The following is a 16,936-nucleotide window of genomic DNA, read 5'->3' as shown; positions in this document are numbered from 1 at the left end:
AAAATGTATTATCATTATTATTAATTTTTTTTAACTTTTTGCCTCACATACCTCCCCTGACCACACGTCCCTACCAGGGAGACCCACTGCCCCTGTCGGCTTGCCTTCTTCCCATAGTGCATCCTGCTGCCATCTCTTCCCCAGGAAAACAACACAAAGGCACCCGGCCATCCATATGACTGAAAAGAATGCGTGATTGATTAGACCAGGCCACCTTCATCCATTGCTCTTTGTTCCAGTTCTGATGCTTGCATGCCTAGTGTAGGTGCTTTTGGCAGTGAACAGAGGTCAACATGGGCATACTGAGCAGTCTGTGGATATGCAGCCCCATATGCTGCAAGTAGTAATGAAATGCAATCAACATTTCCTCATTATGTTTTCAGCAATTTGTGCTACAGTAGTTCTTTGGTGAGATCGGACCAAATGGGCTATCCTTCGTTCTCCACATGCATCAGTGAGCCATGGGTGGCCATGCCCTTGTTGCCGATTCACCAGTTGCCCTTCCTTGGACCACTCTTGGTAGTTACTAACCACTACATACTGGCAGCTCCTCACAAGGCCTGCTGTTTTCAGATACTTTGACCCAGTTGTCTAACCATTATAATTTGGCCCTGGTCAGAGCAACTCAGATCATTATGCTTCCATGTTTTTCCTGCTTCCAACACATTACCTTCAAGAACTGACAGTTCACTTGGTGCCTAATAGATCCCATTAATTGACAGATACCATTGTAATGAGATAGTCAGTATTATTCACTTCACTTGTCAGTTGGTTTAATGTTATGGTTGATTGCTGTATATATACATTTCAGGGTGACAGAGGACTTAAGTTCATCCTAGTAGCACTGAGCACAAGGCATAATCAAACCCTGGACAGGGTGCCAGTTGTGTACAGGACTAGATTAAAAACATCTCATTCTGAATTCCATTCCTCCATTTTCTGAATGCCACAGCCTGACAACATCAAATGCAAAGCAGGAACCAAATACACCCTGTCAGGGATGCCAGGAGCAACGACCCGGCCAGGACGCCATGAGGGACCGGATGTGGGTCTGTGCCCACCCTGGATCACATGGGGGCGCCTTCCTGGCTGCTTTGGGGGCCACGGGTTAAGGGCATAGAAGCCCCACCCTGCAGGGGCCCGTGGTCACTGCCAGGAGGCGCCCCAATGCGTTGGGGACCTGGTCCCTCAGCACTTCCGCCACACCAGGAAGTGCTGGGGGGAAGATTTAGAGGGGCACCCGGAGAGCTGCCAGGAGAACAGTCGGCACTTCCGACGAGGGAATGCCATGAGCCACCTGGAGCTCATCTGGGAGAGGATAAAAGGGTCCGTTTCCCTTCATTCAAAGCTAGAGTCTGGTGGAAGAGGACAAGGCACGAGAGAAGTGTGGAGGCAGCCCGAGAAGAAGGCATTTGTGGCCAGGACTGTGTGTGTTGGGGATTTGTGCACATTGGACTGGGTCTGAGTGACCATTATTTGTGTAAATAGTTGTAAATAAAATATGTGTGGTGGTGAGTAACAACATGTCCGCCTGTCTGTGTCCGGGTTAGCTCCAAAACCCATATACACTCAAAAAGGGCCAATTTAATGCTTCTAATTGACTTAAACCGCACACCTTTGAGATCTGGGAAGAAGTCAAGCATGTACACTGGATATTTGAATTGACAGGGAATTTAACCCAAGTCTCTGAAACTGTGGGGTCATAGCCCTAATCACCTTTTTAGTTTTTTTTAAAGTGTAAATACCAAAATCACAAAAAGCATAAAAAGCAATTTTATCAATAAAGCAGTCAATATTCCTAAGCACTAATTTTGTAAATTACTAAAAAATCATAATCAACACCCCAACAATAAACTGTCTTACCATGCACCTTTGATTTTGAATTGCAAATTTAAAAAATTGCAAATATTTCACCATATTGCTAAATAGAAACCTTTTGCCCGGAACTGAATCAGCACTTTCTGTGGTGGGCTGGCGTCCTGCCCAGGATTTGTTCCTGCCTTGCGCCCTGTGTTGGCTGGAATTGGCTCCAGTGGACCCCCGTGACCCTGTGTTCGGATTCAGCGGGTTGGAAAATGACTGGCTGACTGACTGAATCAGCACTTCCCACAATAAAGATTTGATCCCATTTTCACATAAACACACAAGGCTGTGAATTACTGCTAAATGATTAATTATAATTTCATATAAACCACAAATTGATAAAAGTGATATAAAGGTTCTAGGGCACTTAGTTTTACTGATCCTCAGCTTTGGAATTCACTCCCTGTTCATATTCATTCTCAGATTTAAATGTTCTCTTAATGTTGTGGCTAATCAGTTTATATGTGTGTATATATATTTCACACTATTACCTGCATCAAATAGCATTTCTTTTTAAGGCACATAATCTATTATTTTGTTTTATTATATTATCACTAAAAGATACAGTAAAGTAATGTAATCTTATATGTATTATAAAGCATATGACACATAATAACTTACTAAGGGTAGGTTGGCGCTGTAATTCAATGTTTGTCTCAGGGAGACTTGGTTCAGATTAAGGCCTGGTCATTGCTTTTGTGGGCTTTGTATGTTTCTCAATGTTTCTCAATGTGCTCTGGTTTTCCTTTTACATCCCAAAGATGCACATATTAGGTAAAATGGTGATTTTGAGTTAACTGCCTTTGAATGACTATGAGTGTACGAGTGTATTGCTTTGATGGACTTGTGCCCTATCCAGAGTTAGCTTTGTGTATAATGCTGCTGGGATATTCTCTCAGTACTCTGAAAATGTCATTTAGAGGTCTCAGAAAATGTATAGTTAGGACAAATATGGAGTAAGGAAAAAATGACAAATCTACACCCCATTACTCTTATTATTTTCAATGATAATTTAAAATGGTCAATAACATGATTATTACAATGGAAATTATTATTTTAATTTGATCCTAAAGAGTGCTGTAAAAAAAAGTAGAAAGTACACAAAAATGCTTTTGTTTTGCCTTATGAACTCCTAACCTTTGCTTTTTTAATTCCTTAGCTGTGAAGAATGACAAGTCGGCAGATCAGTAGAATATCCTTTATCTGTGTGATCACAGTCCTGTGGAGTCAGTGGGCTAGAAATGGCCGAAAACTCTGGATTTCTGACCAGTTTTGAGTCAACCTGTAAACACTGACAACTTTCACTTGATGTCATGTCTCAGGTGGGAAGCATCCTACAACTCTATGTAGAAGTACGCTCTGTCCCAGAGAATGGAGGCAATCGTGAAGTCAGCATGGCTCAAGAGAGTGGAGGAACTCCAGCAACATCTTCTACCACAACTAGCACTCACTTGAGGAATGGAAGCAGAAATGGCAGCCCACTGCAATTTTCAACAAGACAGACTGCCAGTCCACAACTAGACCTGCAAGGAGGTTCCAGCAGCCGCACTGGACATAGACACAGTGTTCATTTTGATGACAACAAAGTTTCCTGTGGAAGCCAGGATTCAATGGCAGCTAATGCTAAAAAGTTAGCAGAAGCACCAACACTTCTCTTACGAACAAATTCTGATTGTGAACCATTTGGAGTGGGTTGCCAATCCCCAGTTCCATCTGGAAGAACCACAGCACCAGCCACCCCGAGCAATAGGAGGAGAGGTAGCCGGCCAGAGGACAAAGGCTGGAGATCTGTGGTCACCTTTGGTTATATTGAAAAGGCTAGAGTGAACACTGTTACCAGACCTTTTCGGAGTGCAGATGGCAGTCAAGCTGGTGATGGTATATATTCTAGTGGAGAAATAGAAAAGCCAGTATGGGTAAAGAACCAGCCATCCACCCCTGACACTGTCTCTAAAATGCCTTGTTCAAAAATGAAAAGCTGCACTAACAGTTTTGGGCAACAGGTTATGTCTCCTGGCCTGCTACACAGAACACTTGCCTCCATAGCTAAGGCTGCCACAAACAGGGCCCTGGAAGAATTTGGTTCACCTCAAATGAGGCAACGGGCTGCTTCAACAGTTAGCTGGCAGGGGAGCCAGTCAACTAAGCAGCCTCGGTGTAAATCCTGGACAGGAAGTCCTGTGTTGGTACACACTAGTGACCCTGAGCCATGCTCATTGCCATGTGGACTTCCCAGAAGTCCAGCTCTTGATAAACTTTCAAGCCAGGACTATCCTTCACCTCAGCAATGTTCTTCCAAAATGGAAAAGCAAGAATGTGATAATGGCAGGACAAAATCACCTTCCACTAGTAGCCAAGTCCCAGAATTAGGGGGGATTAGGCGATCCTCCATTCTTCATCGGGCCACTGTGCATAGCCCATCATTACAGAGGACTGGTGAGGCCAGCAACAGCCCTAGGTCTGGTCATAGAGTTAATTTTAATCTTGGTGACTCTCTGAGTCAGTCCACTGCCCGTGCACAAGATATTTCTCCAGCCAATAGTCCTGAAATGGCTCGTAGACTAGCAGAAGAAGCTACCAAGATGTCCTTCATTTTACAAGCCCGTAATTCCCCATCACCTCCTCAGACCCACTCCCCTACTGAAAATGTAATGGTTGACAGTCCTAAACCTAACAGACAATTCACCCAACCAAATAATAAAGGCTGTTTGACTAAACCAGGGTTGGTTGCAAGTCAAGACTGCCAGCACACAGGAAGTCCAGGAAGCATGCTAGATGAGAATGTATATTCAGTGAGTGTGACTGATCCTCACATCCGTGACAGTCCAAAGATGGGCCAAGATCATGCAAGAACAGCAAAGGCAATCAGCACTGCAATGTTCGATGGCATGGGAATAGCATTACAGGAGCCTAGGAAGAGTGACAAAGTTGAATGTAACAGTGAAAGGCAGCCTGACAACCAGGGATCCAGAGGGCAGCTAGAAAAAAATCCTCTGAGAACAACAAGCCCACAGCTTTTGAGCTACCACTATGAACATTATGGACATTTAAATGATTTTGCTTCATTGAATATTGCATCTAAAGGTTGTAATACACCAACAAAGAACATTTCACCGTGCTTAGACAGTGCATCCCCAATAAGACATGATAGACAGACTGCCTCTCCCAGCTCTATACCAAAACATGGGCACATTAATAGTCCTGAAGTAAGTTCTTTATCTCATGAATGTCAACCGTGTAGAGAAGGTAAAAAGGCTTTCATCGGGTTTGAAGAAGATCAAGTCATGTGTCTGTCTAATGACACAACCAGAAAAAGTATTTGTGAAGTAACAGAGGGCGATAGTGGCCATATATCCAAAATGCTCTATAGTAAGGACATTCAGAGGCCCAAGAGTCAGACTGATGAACTTTATAAGGCTCAAGGAGACTACGAGGATGGCAAAACAGTTTCCCAGGTATGTGGAGAAGACTTTAAACTGCAAATCATATATATTGTACCAGGGTAGAATTCAACTAAAGAAATAGGGAGGAAGAACCAAAATTGCCTTCAGGTCTTTAGAAGTTCTTTTAAAAAGAGTAGCTGAACAAGTCAAACAGGACTCATGAATAAGGCACACAGTTTAAATCAAGTCATCTTGAATTGAATTGTTCAAGGCTGTTAGATAAACTTCCTCAAACCAAGAAAAATCCAAAACTGATGCTGAAAAAAAGTATGCTGAGCATTTGTTTGCATTTTGAAATTGATTTGTGTCTTCATTTTTAAGTATATGTTGCCATTAAGGTTGATCTGATTGTCAGGTGTTTCATTAGTGTTTTCCCATTTTTTATTAAGTTTAATTTATATTTGATGTTCTTTATTCCAAGTCCTTGTGACATAATCCAGTGTTAGCACTGTACTGGTTTCTGAGGATGTCTCCTTGTTTTGGGGCCACCAATGCACATTGATCAATTTGTGATGTGGTAGACAGTTGATATTCACTTGAATTTTAATGAAATACAAAAACAATAAACAAAAAAATATTTACAAGAAGTTTTCTACAATAAAATAAATAGAATTTCCACAATAGGATTTGTGGCTTTTAAATATACAACCATGATTCTTCTTTAACCCTTTAACAATAACAGCAACAAATATTTATACAGCACATTTTCAAAGGTAAAGAAAGTTACAAAAATAAAGAAAAAAACTAAAAGAATATTTAAGACAATAGAAATAAGATGCAAAACACCCAGTGTAACTATTAAATTTTATGGTCAGATGGGCAGGGAGGAGATGATAATGAGAACTCCTGGTGGGTGTATGCTAGAGAAAATAAACCTCAGGGATTCCAAGACCAAAATAAATTAAGTAAAACGCCAAATTAAAAATGCAGTGTTATTAAATGATGCTTAAATGTTGATTATTACTGTATTATAATGATGATGATTTGTTATGAACTAGAGAGCTCCTGAGAGCAATAGTCCCACAAAATCTTTAAAAAGGGTTGGTTGGGGTGGGGTGGGGGTGTTTGGACCATCAAACCTCAGCTAGTAACAGGAGAACAAATGCTGAATCTTTATAAGTTGTGCAAGGCACTATATAGGTGCCCGACCCGGCACAGAACAACAACGGAGGCACAGGTAAAAATAAAAACAAAATATTTATTTTCTTTTGCTGGGGGGGTCACATCTTCCCTGTCTACCTCAGCCACAGCATAGTCCCACAAAGCACCACACAAAACAAATGAAAGATATTCTTTTTCCTCCACTCCTCCCAGACAGCTTCAGTGTCGTCGTCGTCGTTGTCGTCGTCGTCGTCGTCTTCTTCTTCTTCTTCTTCTTCTTCTTCTTCTTCTTCTTCTTCTTCTTCTTCTTCTTCTTCTTCTTCTTCCTCCCGACTCTGGCGCCTTAAGTAATGGCTGTAGGCTCTTCTTATATCCCACCCAGAAGTGCTTCAGGTGATAATTAACCTAATTCAGGCCACACTTCCGGGTGTGGCTGCATTTCAGCCCACACAGGCTCGTTAAGTTGTGCAGCTCCTCCCAGTGGTGGCCACAGAGCCCAACAAGGCTGAGCCCTGAAGTCCCATGCCTGTGGCCCTGATGTAACCCAGGAGGGCTGCCACCATGCGTTCCGGGGGACGTAGTGTGCATCCCATGGCTGCTTCCCCGGACCCAGTGTCAAATGGGCGTCCCGGCCTTCTACCACAAAGTAAACAGCTTTATTTTTACAAAGAATGCTCTGAAGAGCACAAAAGGAGAAAGGAGCTTCCTAAAGGCAAAGCAAATTCAAATAGCTATCACAGTCCCAATATGTAATCCAGAAAGCAAAGTCAAACATTAAAGCAAAGAGTCACAAAAAGCCAGAAAATCAGTAATTATCAAAATAGCAAAAACACAGGAGGCCTCAACAGCCACTTAACACATTCAATAAACCACAAGGAGCTGTAGGTTTGCCTCACCCTTTATAGGGCTTAGGGCAATCCCTTGCAGTGATGGGCAGGTGACATCGCCTCTTGGGAATCACCCACAAAACATGCGGGACATAACAGTAAATAAATTAAATGACCAGTAATATTAATATAGAAAAAAGAATCAAAAATGAACAAAAAGAAAATTAAAATTATATTTGAACCCAAGCCAGGAGAGGACCCTAGCTGAAACACAATTCTTCTTCTTATTATTATTTTTATTATATAGGACAAATTAGATGACAAATACAAAACACACTTTTTCCTTTGTGTTCCTTTTGCAAGCAGAAGGCCACGGCATGACACTTAACTCAGTGTCTCAATCAGATGGTGTACTGAACCCATCCACATGGTAGCACCAGAAGCTGTGTTAAAAAATCCATAATCAAATGCATCCATGTTCTAATGGGTGGGTTCAAACAGATTGGCTGCAAGATCATTGTTGAACACAGGAGGCTTACTGGGGGTTGGATTTATTCATCCATACATCCATTCCTTCTCTGAAATTTCTAAGGTAATTACAGACATGCAGGTTAGGTGGATTGGCGATTCTAAATTGGCCCTAGTGTGTGCTTGGTGTGTGAGTGTGTTTGTGTGTGTCCTGCGGTGGGTTGGCACCCTGCCCAGGATTGGTTCCTGCCTTGTGCCCTGTGTTGGCTGGGATTGACTCCAGCAGACCCCCGTGACCCTGTGTTCGGATTCAGCGGGTTAGAAAATGGATGGATGGACGGATGGATTACAGGCTGTCAAGAGACAATTACTTATTGCAGCCACTTTGGATGCAGGCAGGAACCCTCCCTAGATGTTGAGTTTCAATACATGCCTAAATTCATTCGTGCCAGGCCAAATCAGCATCAACAGTTAAGTTGTGTCTGAAAAGGATATACATTTGCCAACATTTTTAGAGTAATAAACAGTTCATCACTCAGAATTATCCTAAGGCACCTCCTTGACTAGTATCCTTTGATTTGTGAGGAATGTAAAGTCATTTGGTGCTGCCTCACCTAAAGGAAGAGCGTCAGATTTAGTAAGTGAGGTTTCAGTAAAGTGACACAGATCAGGTTTTTTACTTGATATGGTATTATTTACCAAAGCAGCTTCATTTCTAAGGGAGCAAATACGTAGCAAACAATATTTTAAACCAATTTGTTTTTTGTTTTAATTTGCATTCAGTTACTTATATGGCCACTACAGTGGAAATCTGATTTTAACACTTAAACTAATTATGCAGTTTACCCTCTAGTCATTAAATAAGTTTGATTTTGTTTAAAGACTAAATTTATAAGAATCCCTACAACTGGGATTCTGGGTAGCAGCTACAGAATTGTAACAATTAGAATACACAACAGCCTACGATTTAACATCCCAATACTGCAGCATGGATTGTGCTCTGATTATCCAGCCAGGCAGTATTGCTGCCACATTTTGGGATATAATAAAAAAAATTAGGATGAAAACCATTTCTCTTGAAAAATCCTAAAACTCATCCCCATTATTAACAAATGTTCTGCTTTAATTTGTAAACCTTTTTTCTGTGCCCATCTTAATAATTTTTTTAAAATGCATTGGTCATGTATTTAAAGTGTAACTGAATTTTTACTCAGTATCAAGCTCCTTTTACACATTCTTTGTGAATACTAGAAAAGCTGCTGGACCCCTTAAAGACCTGACATAGATGGATGGATGAATGTGATATTATTGAATCAAAGGTTTACATACAAACTGACTATGAGTAATAAGGCTTATTTTATACAGTACAATACAATACAATACAGTTTATTTTTGTATAGCCCAAAATCACACAGGAAGTGCCGCAATGGGCTTTAACAAGCCCTGCCTCTTGACAGCCCCCAACCAAGCCTTGACTCTTTAAGAAGACAAGAAAAAACTCCCAAAAAAACCTTATAGGGAAAATGGAAGAAACCTTGGGAAAGGCAGTTCAAAGAGAGACCCCTTTCCAGGTAGGTTGGGCGTGCAGAGGGTATCAAAAAGAAGGGGGTCAGTACAATACAATACAACACACAGAACAGAACAAATCCTCAATACAGCATAAAAATATAAATTTTAGAAGTACGGAGCAGAATTTAACAGTAGATGATATCACATAATAAGATTTGGATATTTTCTGGAGACCTCATCCATCATCAGTACACACCCCTCTTTAGGGTAACCTCTTCAAACGGCTATTGTACAGTTGTTTATATGTATGTTTTAATTGAAGCTCAAATATGTGACTTGTTAAGTGAGTGGTAGGGTTGAACCAGCAACTATATGGTCTAAAATCCAGCACTGTAACAAATAGAGCACATTGACCCTTGGCATCTGCTTGAAAGCGACATCTACTTTGAATGGCAGCAGTGTTCCAATATTAAACTCTATTGTTACGACCTTGAGTTACCTTTTGACATATTCACTATTTAAAATTTACAGTCCATTGGTATTCAAGATAAAGTGGATGAGTCATCATTTAGGTCTCCATTACAGTGTTTCTTCTTCAACTGCCATAGCTGACATGTCAAGCTTTATTGTTTCACAGTGTTATTGATTACTGGGGAAGCTGAACCATTTATCAACAAGAACTGGAGCACAATTATCTTTGTTCTAACTTGTTTATTATCCTTTGAAAGGGAAAGTTCAAGAAGAAAGTTAACTTTTTTTCATTTTTTGAACAGCACAGATCTGCTCTCCATTTGTCTGCTTTACTTCAGCCATTTTTCAGGTATGGCATGGGTAGAAGGGAAGCATCAAGTTCATGTACAGTATGTACTCCTACAGACAATGTCATCATTGACCAAACAATGCCTTTCTTTCATTAAGATTACATGTTTTTTTGTTTTTTTTTTATTAATAGTATTAGGATTGCATCCTTTTGTTCCAAGACTTAAATTCTAAAATGAATGTTCCAGTTACAGTAAATTAGTCTAGGGTCCACAGACTTCCCATATTTTTTGTGGCAGTCTAGTATATCAATGTTAATTGAAACATACAGGTTAATTATTTAAAAAAATCTTTATTTGAGTAATGCTTATTCAAGTACAGGGGATGTTGCACAAAGATTCTTGCTAGCTTTACATCAGTGCACTGCATTTAATGATCAGTCACAAATTGCTTATACCATTTAAAAATGTAGCAATGAGCAAAACAGACAAGTGTGATTGCATGTGAAGGTTCATCCATCCATTATCCAACCACTATATCCTAAGTACAGGGTCACGGAGGTCTGCTGGAGCCAATCCCAGCACATATAGGGTGCAAGGCAGGAAACAAACCCTGGACAGGGCACCAGCCCACCACAGGGCACACACAAAGGACAATTTAGGATCACCAATTCACCTAACCTGCATATCTTTGGACTGTGGCAGGAAATCGGAACACCCGGTGGAAACCCGCACAAGCACGGGGAGAACATTCAAACTCCGTGAAGTGAGCCCAGGTCTCCTTACTGCGAGGCAACAGCGCTACCACTGCGCCACCGTGCCGCCCATGTGAAGGTTTGCCCCCAAAATCACTTTCACGAGAGAGAGAGAGGTTAGGAGCATGCGGTGATACAGCGTATTGCCACACCCACCACATGACAAACCAACTCAGGATCCCAGATTAGGACCTGAGTGCAACCATGCAATGAGTGACACCTTGGCACCACACTAGTTCAGATGAAATGGAACCAATGTGAGCAGTTTTGCAAATTGAGAAACATGGAATTCATTAACATTACTTTTTTCAGAGGCAGAGGGTTTTTAAAGGTTTTTAGGACAGGAAGCAAGGAATATTGTTCCCCATTGCTATTTCTCAGCTGTCCTCCAGTGCTACCCTGATCATCCATGGCTCTTTCCATGTGGCTCCATACACACACTCATCTGTATCGTACACCAATTGTATGCACATTCTTGCCAACAGTTCCACCCATCACCACTCATTTTGGGTCAGAGAGAATACCATCTGCACTCACCATCCCCATCTTCATAAGCCAACGAAGCCAGGATGCTTCCAGGTGTTCGCCAGGAACCATTCCTGGACCAAAGGAGATTGGCAGCCTAGAAGTGCCTGCAAAGTCTTTTTAGACAAGTCGTGTCTGGCTGTGTCCCCTTTCCCAAACTCTGAACCTGAATAACTTCTGTTACACGTTTGAACTTGGAGAGAAATGTTGCAGATGAGCAGAAAATATACAGTGTATTCAGAAAGTATTAAGAGCCCAACACCTCCAGTACATTTTATTGTGTTGTAAATTCTATTTTAAATGGATAACTTTGCCACATTTCACTGTTTCATTTTAAATACATTTGGAAAACATGTTTTTACACTGCCATTATGGGTTATTGAGTGGGCAAAAAGGCAAATTTATCCTTTTAAAATGAAATCTACAATATGATAAAGCATGCAGAAAATGATGGGGTCTGCATACTTTCTGAATCCACTGTATGTTCTGACTTCTAGGGAGCACCAAACCTCAGATACAACTCCAAAGACACAAGTCCTCAGGTTCAAAACAAGTATTTCATTATCAGTGTACTTTAAACAGGCTTCTTTTCACACTGCACAATCCTTTTTTCTCCTTCTCTCTTCCACTCCTCCGAGACGAGATTTGTCCATGTCCTCTCCAGAATCTGACTCCCCATCTGAAGTGGAGGGCTTCATTTAAGCCCAAACCGAGAAGTACTTCCAATCCCAACTGGCTGTCTCTGGAAATCACTTCAGAGTCAGGTGGAAACTGAGCCTTCACTTCCTGATGGCTTCCCCTGGCAGCCCCCATGAAACCAAACAGGGCAGTCTTATGGGACCAAAACTCTCACAATGCCTTGAGGGTGTCCATACCATAAGTTTATGGGGGAACAAGATACATGTGAAAGGCAGTCTCCCATTGTCTCATGTGTATTGTCTCCCAACTGGGAAAGAGTCCATTACTTATCCCAGTAAGGATGCTCCATCCATTTTGCCTTCTGACATTCCAGCTGGGAATGTGATTCCTATCTATTGCTGCTAGGATGCTAGTGCAGTTGCTCTTCCCTTCTGCACAGTTCATTATGTTGGCCACCCAGTATGTAAGAGAAGGAAGTTGATCACAGCTCAAACACCAGTCTGTCCATTACAGTGTACTAACTGCACATTTTGCTAGTGGCAAAAAAAAACATCATTTGTTTCACACTTTTTTTTTTTTATTATTTTGCTGCACATTCAATTTTGTACTAATATAATGGACGCCCAATGTGTGTCACAAAAACATGGCCAGTCTGCACCTGGGTGCATGAGAACTCATGTGAATATTTATTTGATCCCTGCCTACCAACATAAAATGATCTGCACTTATGATGTTGTCACTGATTGAGTATTTGATTACATGAAAAGGGCAGCTTATAGTATTCCTCCCAGATGAAGTCTTCATGAGAAGACAGGCGTAGCAGAAATGAGATGACAAGAGATATCAAGCCATGATTCTACAACAGACCTATCACACGAGGAGGACATAAATTCACTTTACTTAAGAATGTGTGTACAAAATACTATATATGGAATTCTTTTAAACACTCTTTGTCAGCATGTTCCTAGAAGCTCCAGGAAATTAATTTTCATGATGTACAGCATGACTAAGCAGTGTTCTGTCAAATGCCTATGGTAAGTAAGCCATCAAAACACAGAGGTAGCACTTTTATCCATTACAAGGCTTACATTAAAGGTTTACTTATTTCTTTCATCAGATATGCCTCTTTTAAATTTCTCCTTGCCATATTCATGAATTAATATTATGCATTACTACTGGCTGTGGAACACCCCTGAGGTTTGTTTTCTCCAGAGATGCTGCTGACCAGGGTTTTTGTTTTCCTCTCCTCCTTTGTCAACAGGGCACTACACAATACATAGTTTAGAATTTGTGTTAATCAGTTTGTAACTGATTTGTTTTAGCATGTGCTTAAAGTAATATGTGCCTTTATTTGCATACATTAGGTAATTAGTAATTTGTAAATACTGGTTGCATTGTACTCACAGTGAAGAGCACTATACCAATATAGACTGAGTTATATTAATGTTTATGCTCATTCTGTTATTTTTGTTCTTCTAGTTGGACAGCACATCCTGCTCTGCAGAACTGGGGCCCTCTTTGCACTCACAGAAAATCGCCCGAGCAAAGTGGGAGTTTCTCTTTGGCTCCAACCAAGAGAGCAACCCTTCAGTGGACAAAGGTAAAATGGATAGAAGCAGAAGAAAAGCAGATAAAATAAAATGAGTCAAGTTAGTTAACCAATCATTATTTAATGGCACCATTCCAAGAGGACAGCTAAACAATGTGCTCAGCACAAGAATATAATACAAGACAGTAGATTATGAGATCATCTAAATACAAATAAACGAGAAGAGAATGACACACTGGAATGTCTCAGCGTCGTGTGAATCTTAATACATATTTATCACTAAAATGCCAAAGTAATATGCACACATTTTAAGGCCCACTCTTTACATAGTTAGGAAAGGTTTAACCATGTCATACTGTCACAGACTGCAGGATGACATTTTTAATTCAGTCAAGATGGGAGATTCAAAATTAAAGATAGTGTCAAGTATGGAGGTAAAGTTAGTGATAGTGAATATGGAAAGAATATGGAGAAATTGAAATTCAGTCTTCCTGTTGTGATTTTAGAATTAAATACCACAAAAAATAGAGCTGTTTTGTTAGTGTGTAACTGCACAAATTTTGCAGCCATCTTGGCATTGATCTCATGGAGACATTGTCCAGGATCAGTGTGCTTCCTGCAATGAATACATGAAACACAAGGTTATGTTGGTGGATTAAGCATCTCAGTTTAGATTTAAAATAGAAGAGAACTTGGCCAAATGTTTGAAGGCCACCACAGTAGGATGACTGACAGGTTCGTCCATACCCGAGTGGATAGAAACACATGTAGAAAGTATAGAAGAATAAACCTCCAAAAGGAGAGAACATTGTTTTTTGGCTTTGATTCAAGCCACAGGTGAATGTGTTGAGTCATGGAGAAAAGAAAATGTTTTCACCAAAGTATGTTTGCCTGGCTTATTCAGGTTGTTTAAAAAGAGGTACTTTCCTCCATTACCAGTCTAGTTTAAATGTAGTTGCTACCAGACTAGGCTCAAGGTTGCTGGACAGGACAGTTCAGAACTTCTCTCGATGGTCTTTGCCACTTACATTTGACAATTACCTTTAAGTGGAGGTTGTTAAGGAAAATTCTTCTTCAGATCTTCTGGTCTCATAATGAGGACTTTTAAGGATTGTGCTAGTTTCATAACCCATCTTTCTATTAAACACATAGTTATAAAACCAGCCAAACCTATTTGAAGTCCACAAAGCGTTTACAGGTTACTTTAAATCATCAGTAGATACAGTAAATCTTCTCATGTTTCATTCACAGGTCTGAGAGGTTCATCTACTACATCTCCTAGCGAAGACTGCAGTACCCCTACTCCACCAAACTCACTGTTGATAACCAGAATTAGTGGGGTTCCATTTAAGGATAATAAGGATGAGATTTGCCAACCCCTGGCTAATCACAGTGTCCAGCATGTAGAGGTGGAGTTGGTGACTCCACCACCTGTAGTCACTGGTCCATCTGCTAAAACTGGGATCATCAGGCGGACTATCAAATACTCAGAGACAGATCTGGATGCAGTTCCTCTGCGATGTTACAGGGAAACAAATATCGATGAGGTTTTGGGAGAGCAGGATGAGACCGATTCGGCATTTAGCAGTAATCGAAGCATGCAGGAGAGCTCTGGGAATACCACTAGCCCTGTGGGAGAACTTAATTATGATCGTACTGATGAAGAAGAAGACCTAGACGAGGCTATAAATTATCCAGGCGGTCTACGGAAAGAAGCTATAAGGAGAAACAACACCATCCAGAAAGAAAACGGAGAGTGGTGAGTCCTGGGGAAATGTTGCAATGAAAAGGGGGGCTTTGGGTATATGGAGGTGACCTATGAGTGTTGATGGCCTTACCCTAATTATCTAATTATTTTTTTCTGCTGACTAGCAGTAATTGAAATTTTAAAATATGCATTTTACACCCACTCTGCTCCAACCACTTTAAATCCATTTGAAGGTTTGTTGACATGCAGTTTCCAGATTTCTGGTTTTATCCTTAGAAGATGAAACATCTGGTAAATGAGATGTGTCATTCTACTTCCACTCTAAGCAGCAATATGAAATATATTATCAAAGTCTTGTCAATGTTGAGGTTGGTATAAGATATCCTGAAAGACCAGGAGGTGTATCTTCAAAACAACAACTTTCTGCTTAACCAGTTTCATCATATTAGAACTACAGTTCTTTTGAAGCTTATGAGTTATATGTTTTTATGAGATCTTAGTAAATCCAGCTTCAGTGTGTAAGGGCTACAGTTCATCAAGCTAAACTCCAAAGTAGTGAAATTTCAGTACTGCACCTCTCAACCCAAAAATCTTAACTCAACTTAACTTAATATTTAGACCTGTTTTCTGGTCCTATCCCCCAATCACATGAGTGTGCTGATCCATCATGAATCTGCAGATGTTACTTACCTCCAACTTTCTTTCTCTCCCCTTAGCCCTGCTCTCAAATCACCCATTATACTGTCAGGCCCAAGGCGGCCTTCTGAAGATGGCCTAGACACCTTCAGCCGGCATTTTGAAAACATCATGGAGTCTCATCGTGCAAAGGGAACCTCATACAGTAGTCTGGACAGTGAGGAACTGCTAACATCCAGCCTGCCTGTATTCAGCTTTGACCTACCGACACTGACGCCAGAGATCCAGGGACAAATCTGCCAGAGTGCAAAACTCATCGAGCTAAGCTTTGCTCCTTTGGCACAGAGTGAAGGGCACAGTCTGACGGACTCTGCTCACACAATCACAGATTTTGGACATTCTGTCTCTGGTAACACCCTCCCAATGGATGACCCTCCTCAGGAGAAGCAGCTTGAAGCAGTTGATGGTGCAGAGGATGTGACTACAGCATTTACTTCCAGGTTAGGATGTTACTGAATAGCTCAAGCCTCCCTTTCATAGCACACAAGTATAACATAAATTAGAAGCCTCCCTTTCATAGCACACAAGTATAACATAAATTAGGTATGAAGATTGAATGCCTAGCTGGTACTTTTATGTGGTTATTGTATTTTAATTCCAACTATAGGTACATGTGTTATACACTGCAGACAGATTACCTTTTATTCCCAGTGTGCGTGAGTGCTCCTTGCAGTAATATTGTATTAGATGCTTATCTTATTTTAACTGCAACATAACATTGAGGCATTTCTGCCACTAGATGGAAGCAGAGTACTCCAAAAGTCTTGGAAACTATTTGCTTTATTATACTCACAGTAACACATTCATTACATACATTGGTCAAATAACAAAATCTTGTCCTCAGAGATTTATGGTGCTGTTGAGCAATGTAGTTGTCCACCTACAGAATCCTGGACCTTAAGGTCAGAGACATTCGTTTGTGAGTTAAGGATTTCAGAGGCCATGCTGCTCTCCGGAGAAGTGGTCAAAACACTATTTGTGATTACACAACACAAGACCACATGGCAGAACAGAAAGCATATTAAGCTTCATTTCAAAATCATAATTCCAGCTTCTGCAAATATGAGAAGCATAAAATGGAGAGTGAAATGGTGA

The 16,936-nt window shown here is 40.8% G+C and overlaps 1 protein-coding gene across 1 annotated transcript in view; it reads left to right on the top strand.

Annotated features, from left to right (window-relative positions):
- Window positions 1-3,022: 3,022 nt before the first annotated feature.
- Window positions 3,023-16,936, top strand: part of LOC120538928 — a 179,684-nt gene continuing 165,770 nt past the window's right edge. The window contains exons 1-4 of the mRNA XM_039768552.1: window positions 3,023-5,318; window positions 13,368-13,488; window positions 14,689-15,196; window positions 15,862-16,281. Coding sequence (XP_039624486.1) covers window positions 3,177-5,318; window positions 13,368-13,488; window positions 14,689-15,196; window positions 15,862-16,281 — 3,191 coding nt within the window. The 5' untranslated portion in view covers window positions 3,023-3,176. The remainder of the gene's footprint in view (window positions 5,319-13,367; window positions 13,489-14,688; window positions 15,197-15,861; window positions 16,282-16,936) is intronic.

The sequence above is a fragment of the Polypterus senegalus genome, chromosome 1, assembly GCF_016835505.1.
Source record: "Polypterus senegalus isolate Bchr_013 chromosome 1, ASM1683550v1, whole genome shotgun sequence".
Lineage (NCBI taxonomy): Eukaryota > Metazoa > Chordata > Cladistia > Polypteriformes > Polypteridae > Polypterus > Polypterus senegalus.
The sequence above is the reverse complement of the archived record's forward strand: the minus strand, read 5'-3'. Positions and strand labels throughout refer to the sequence as shown.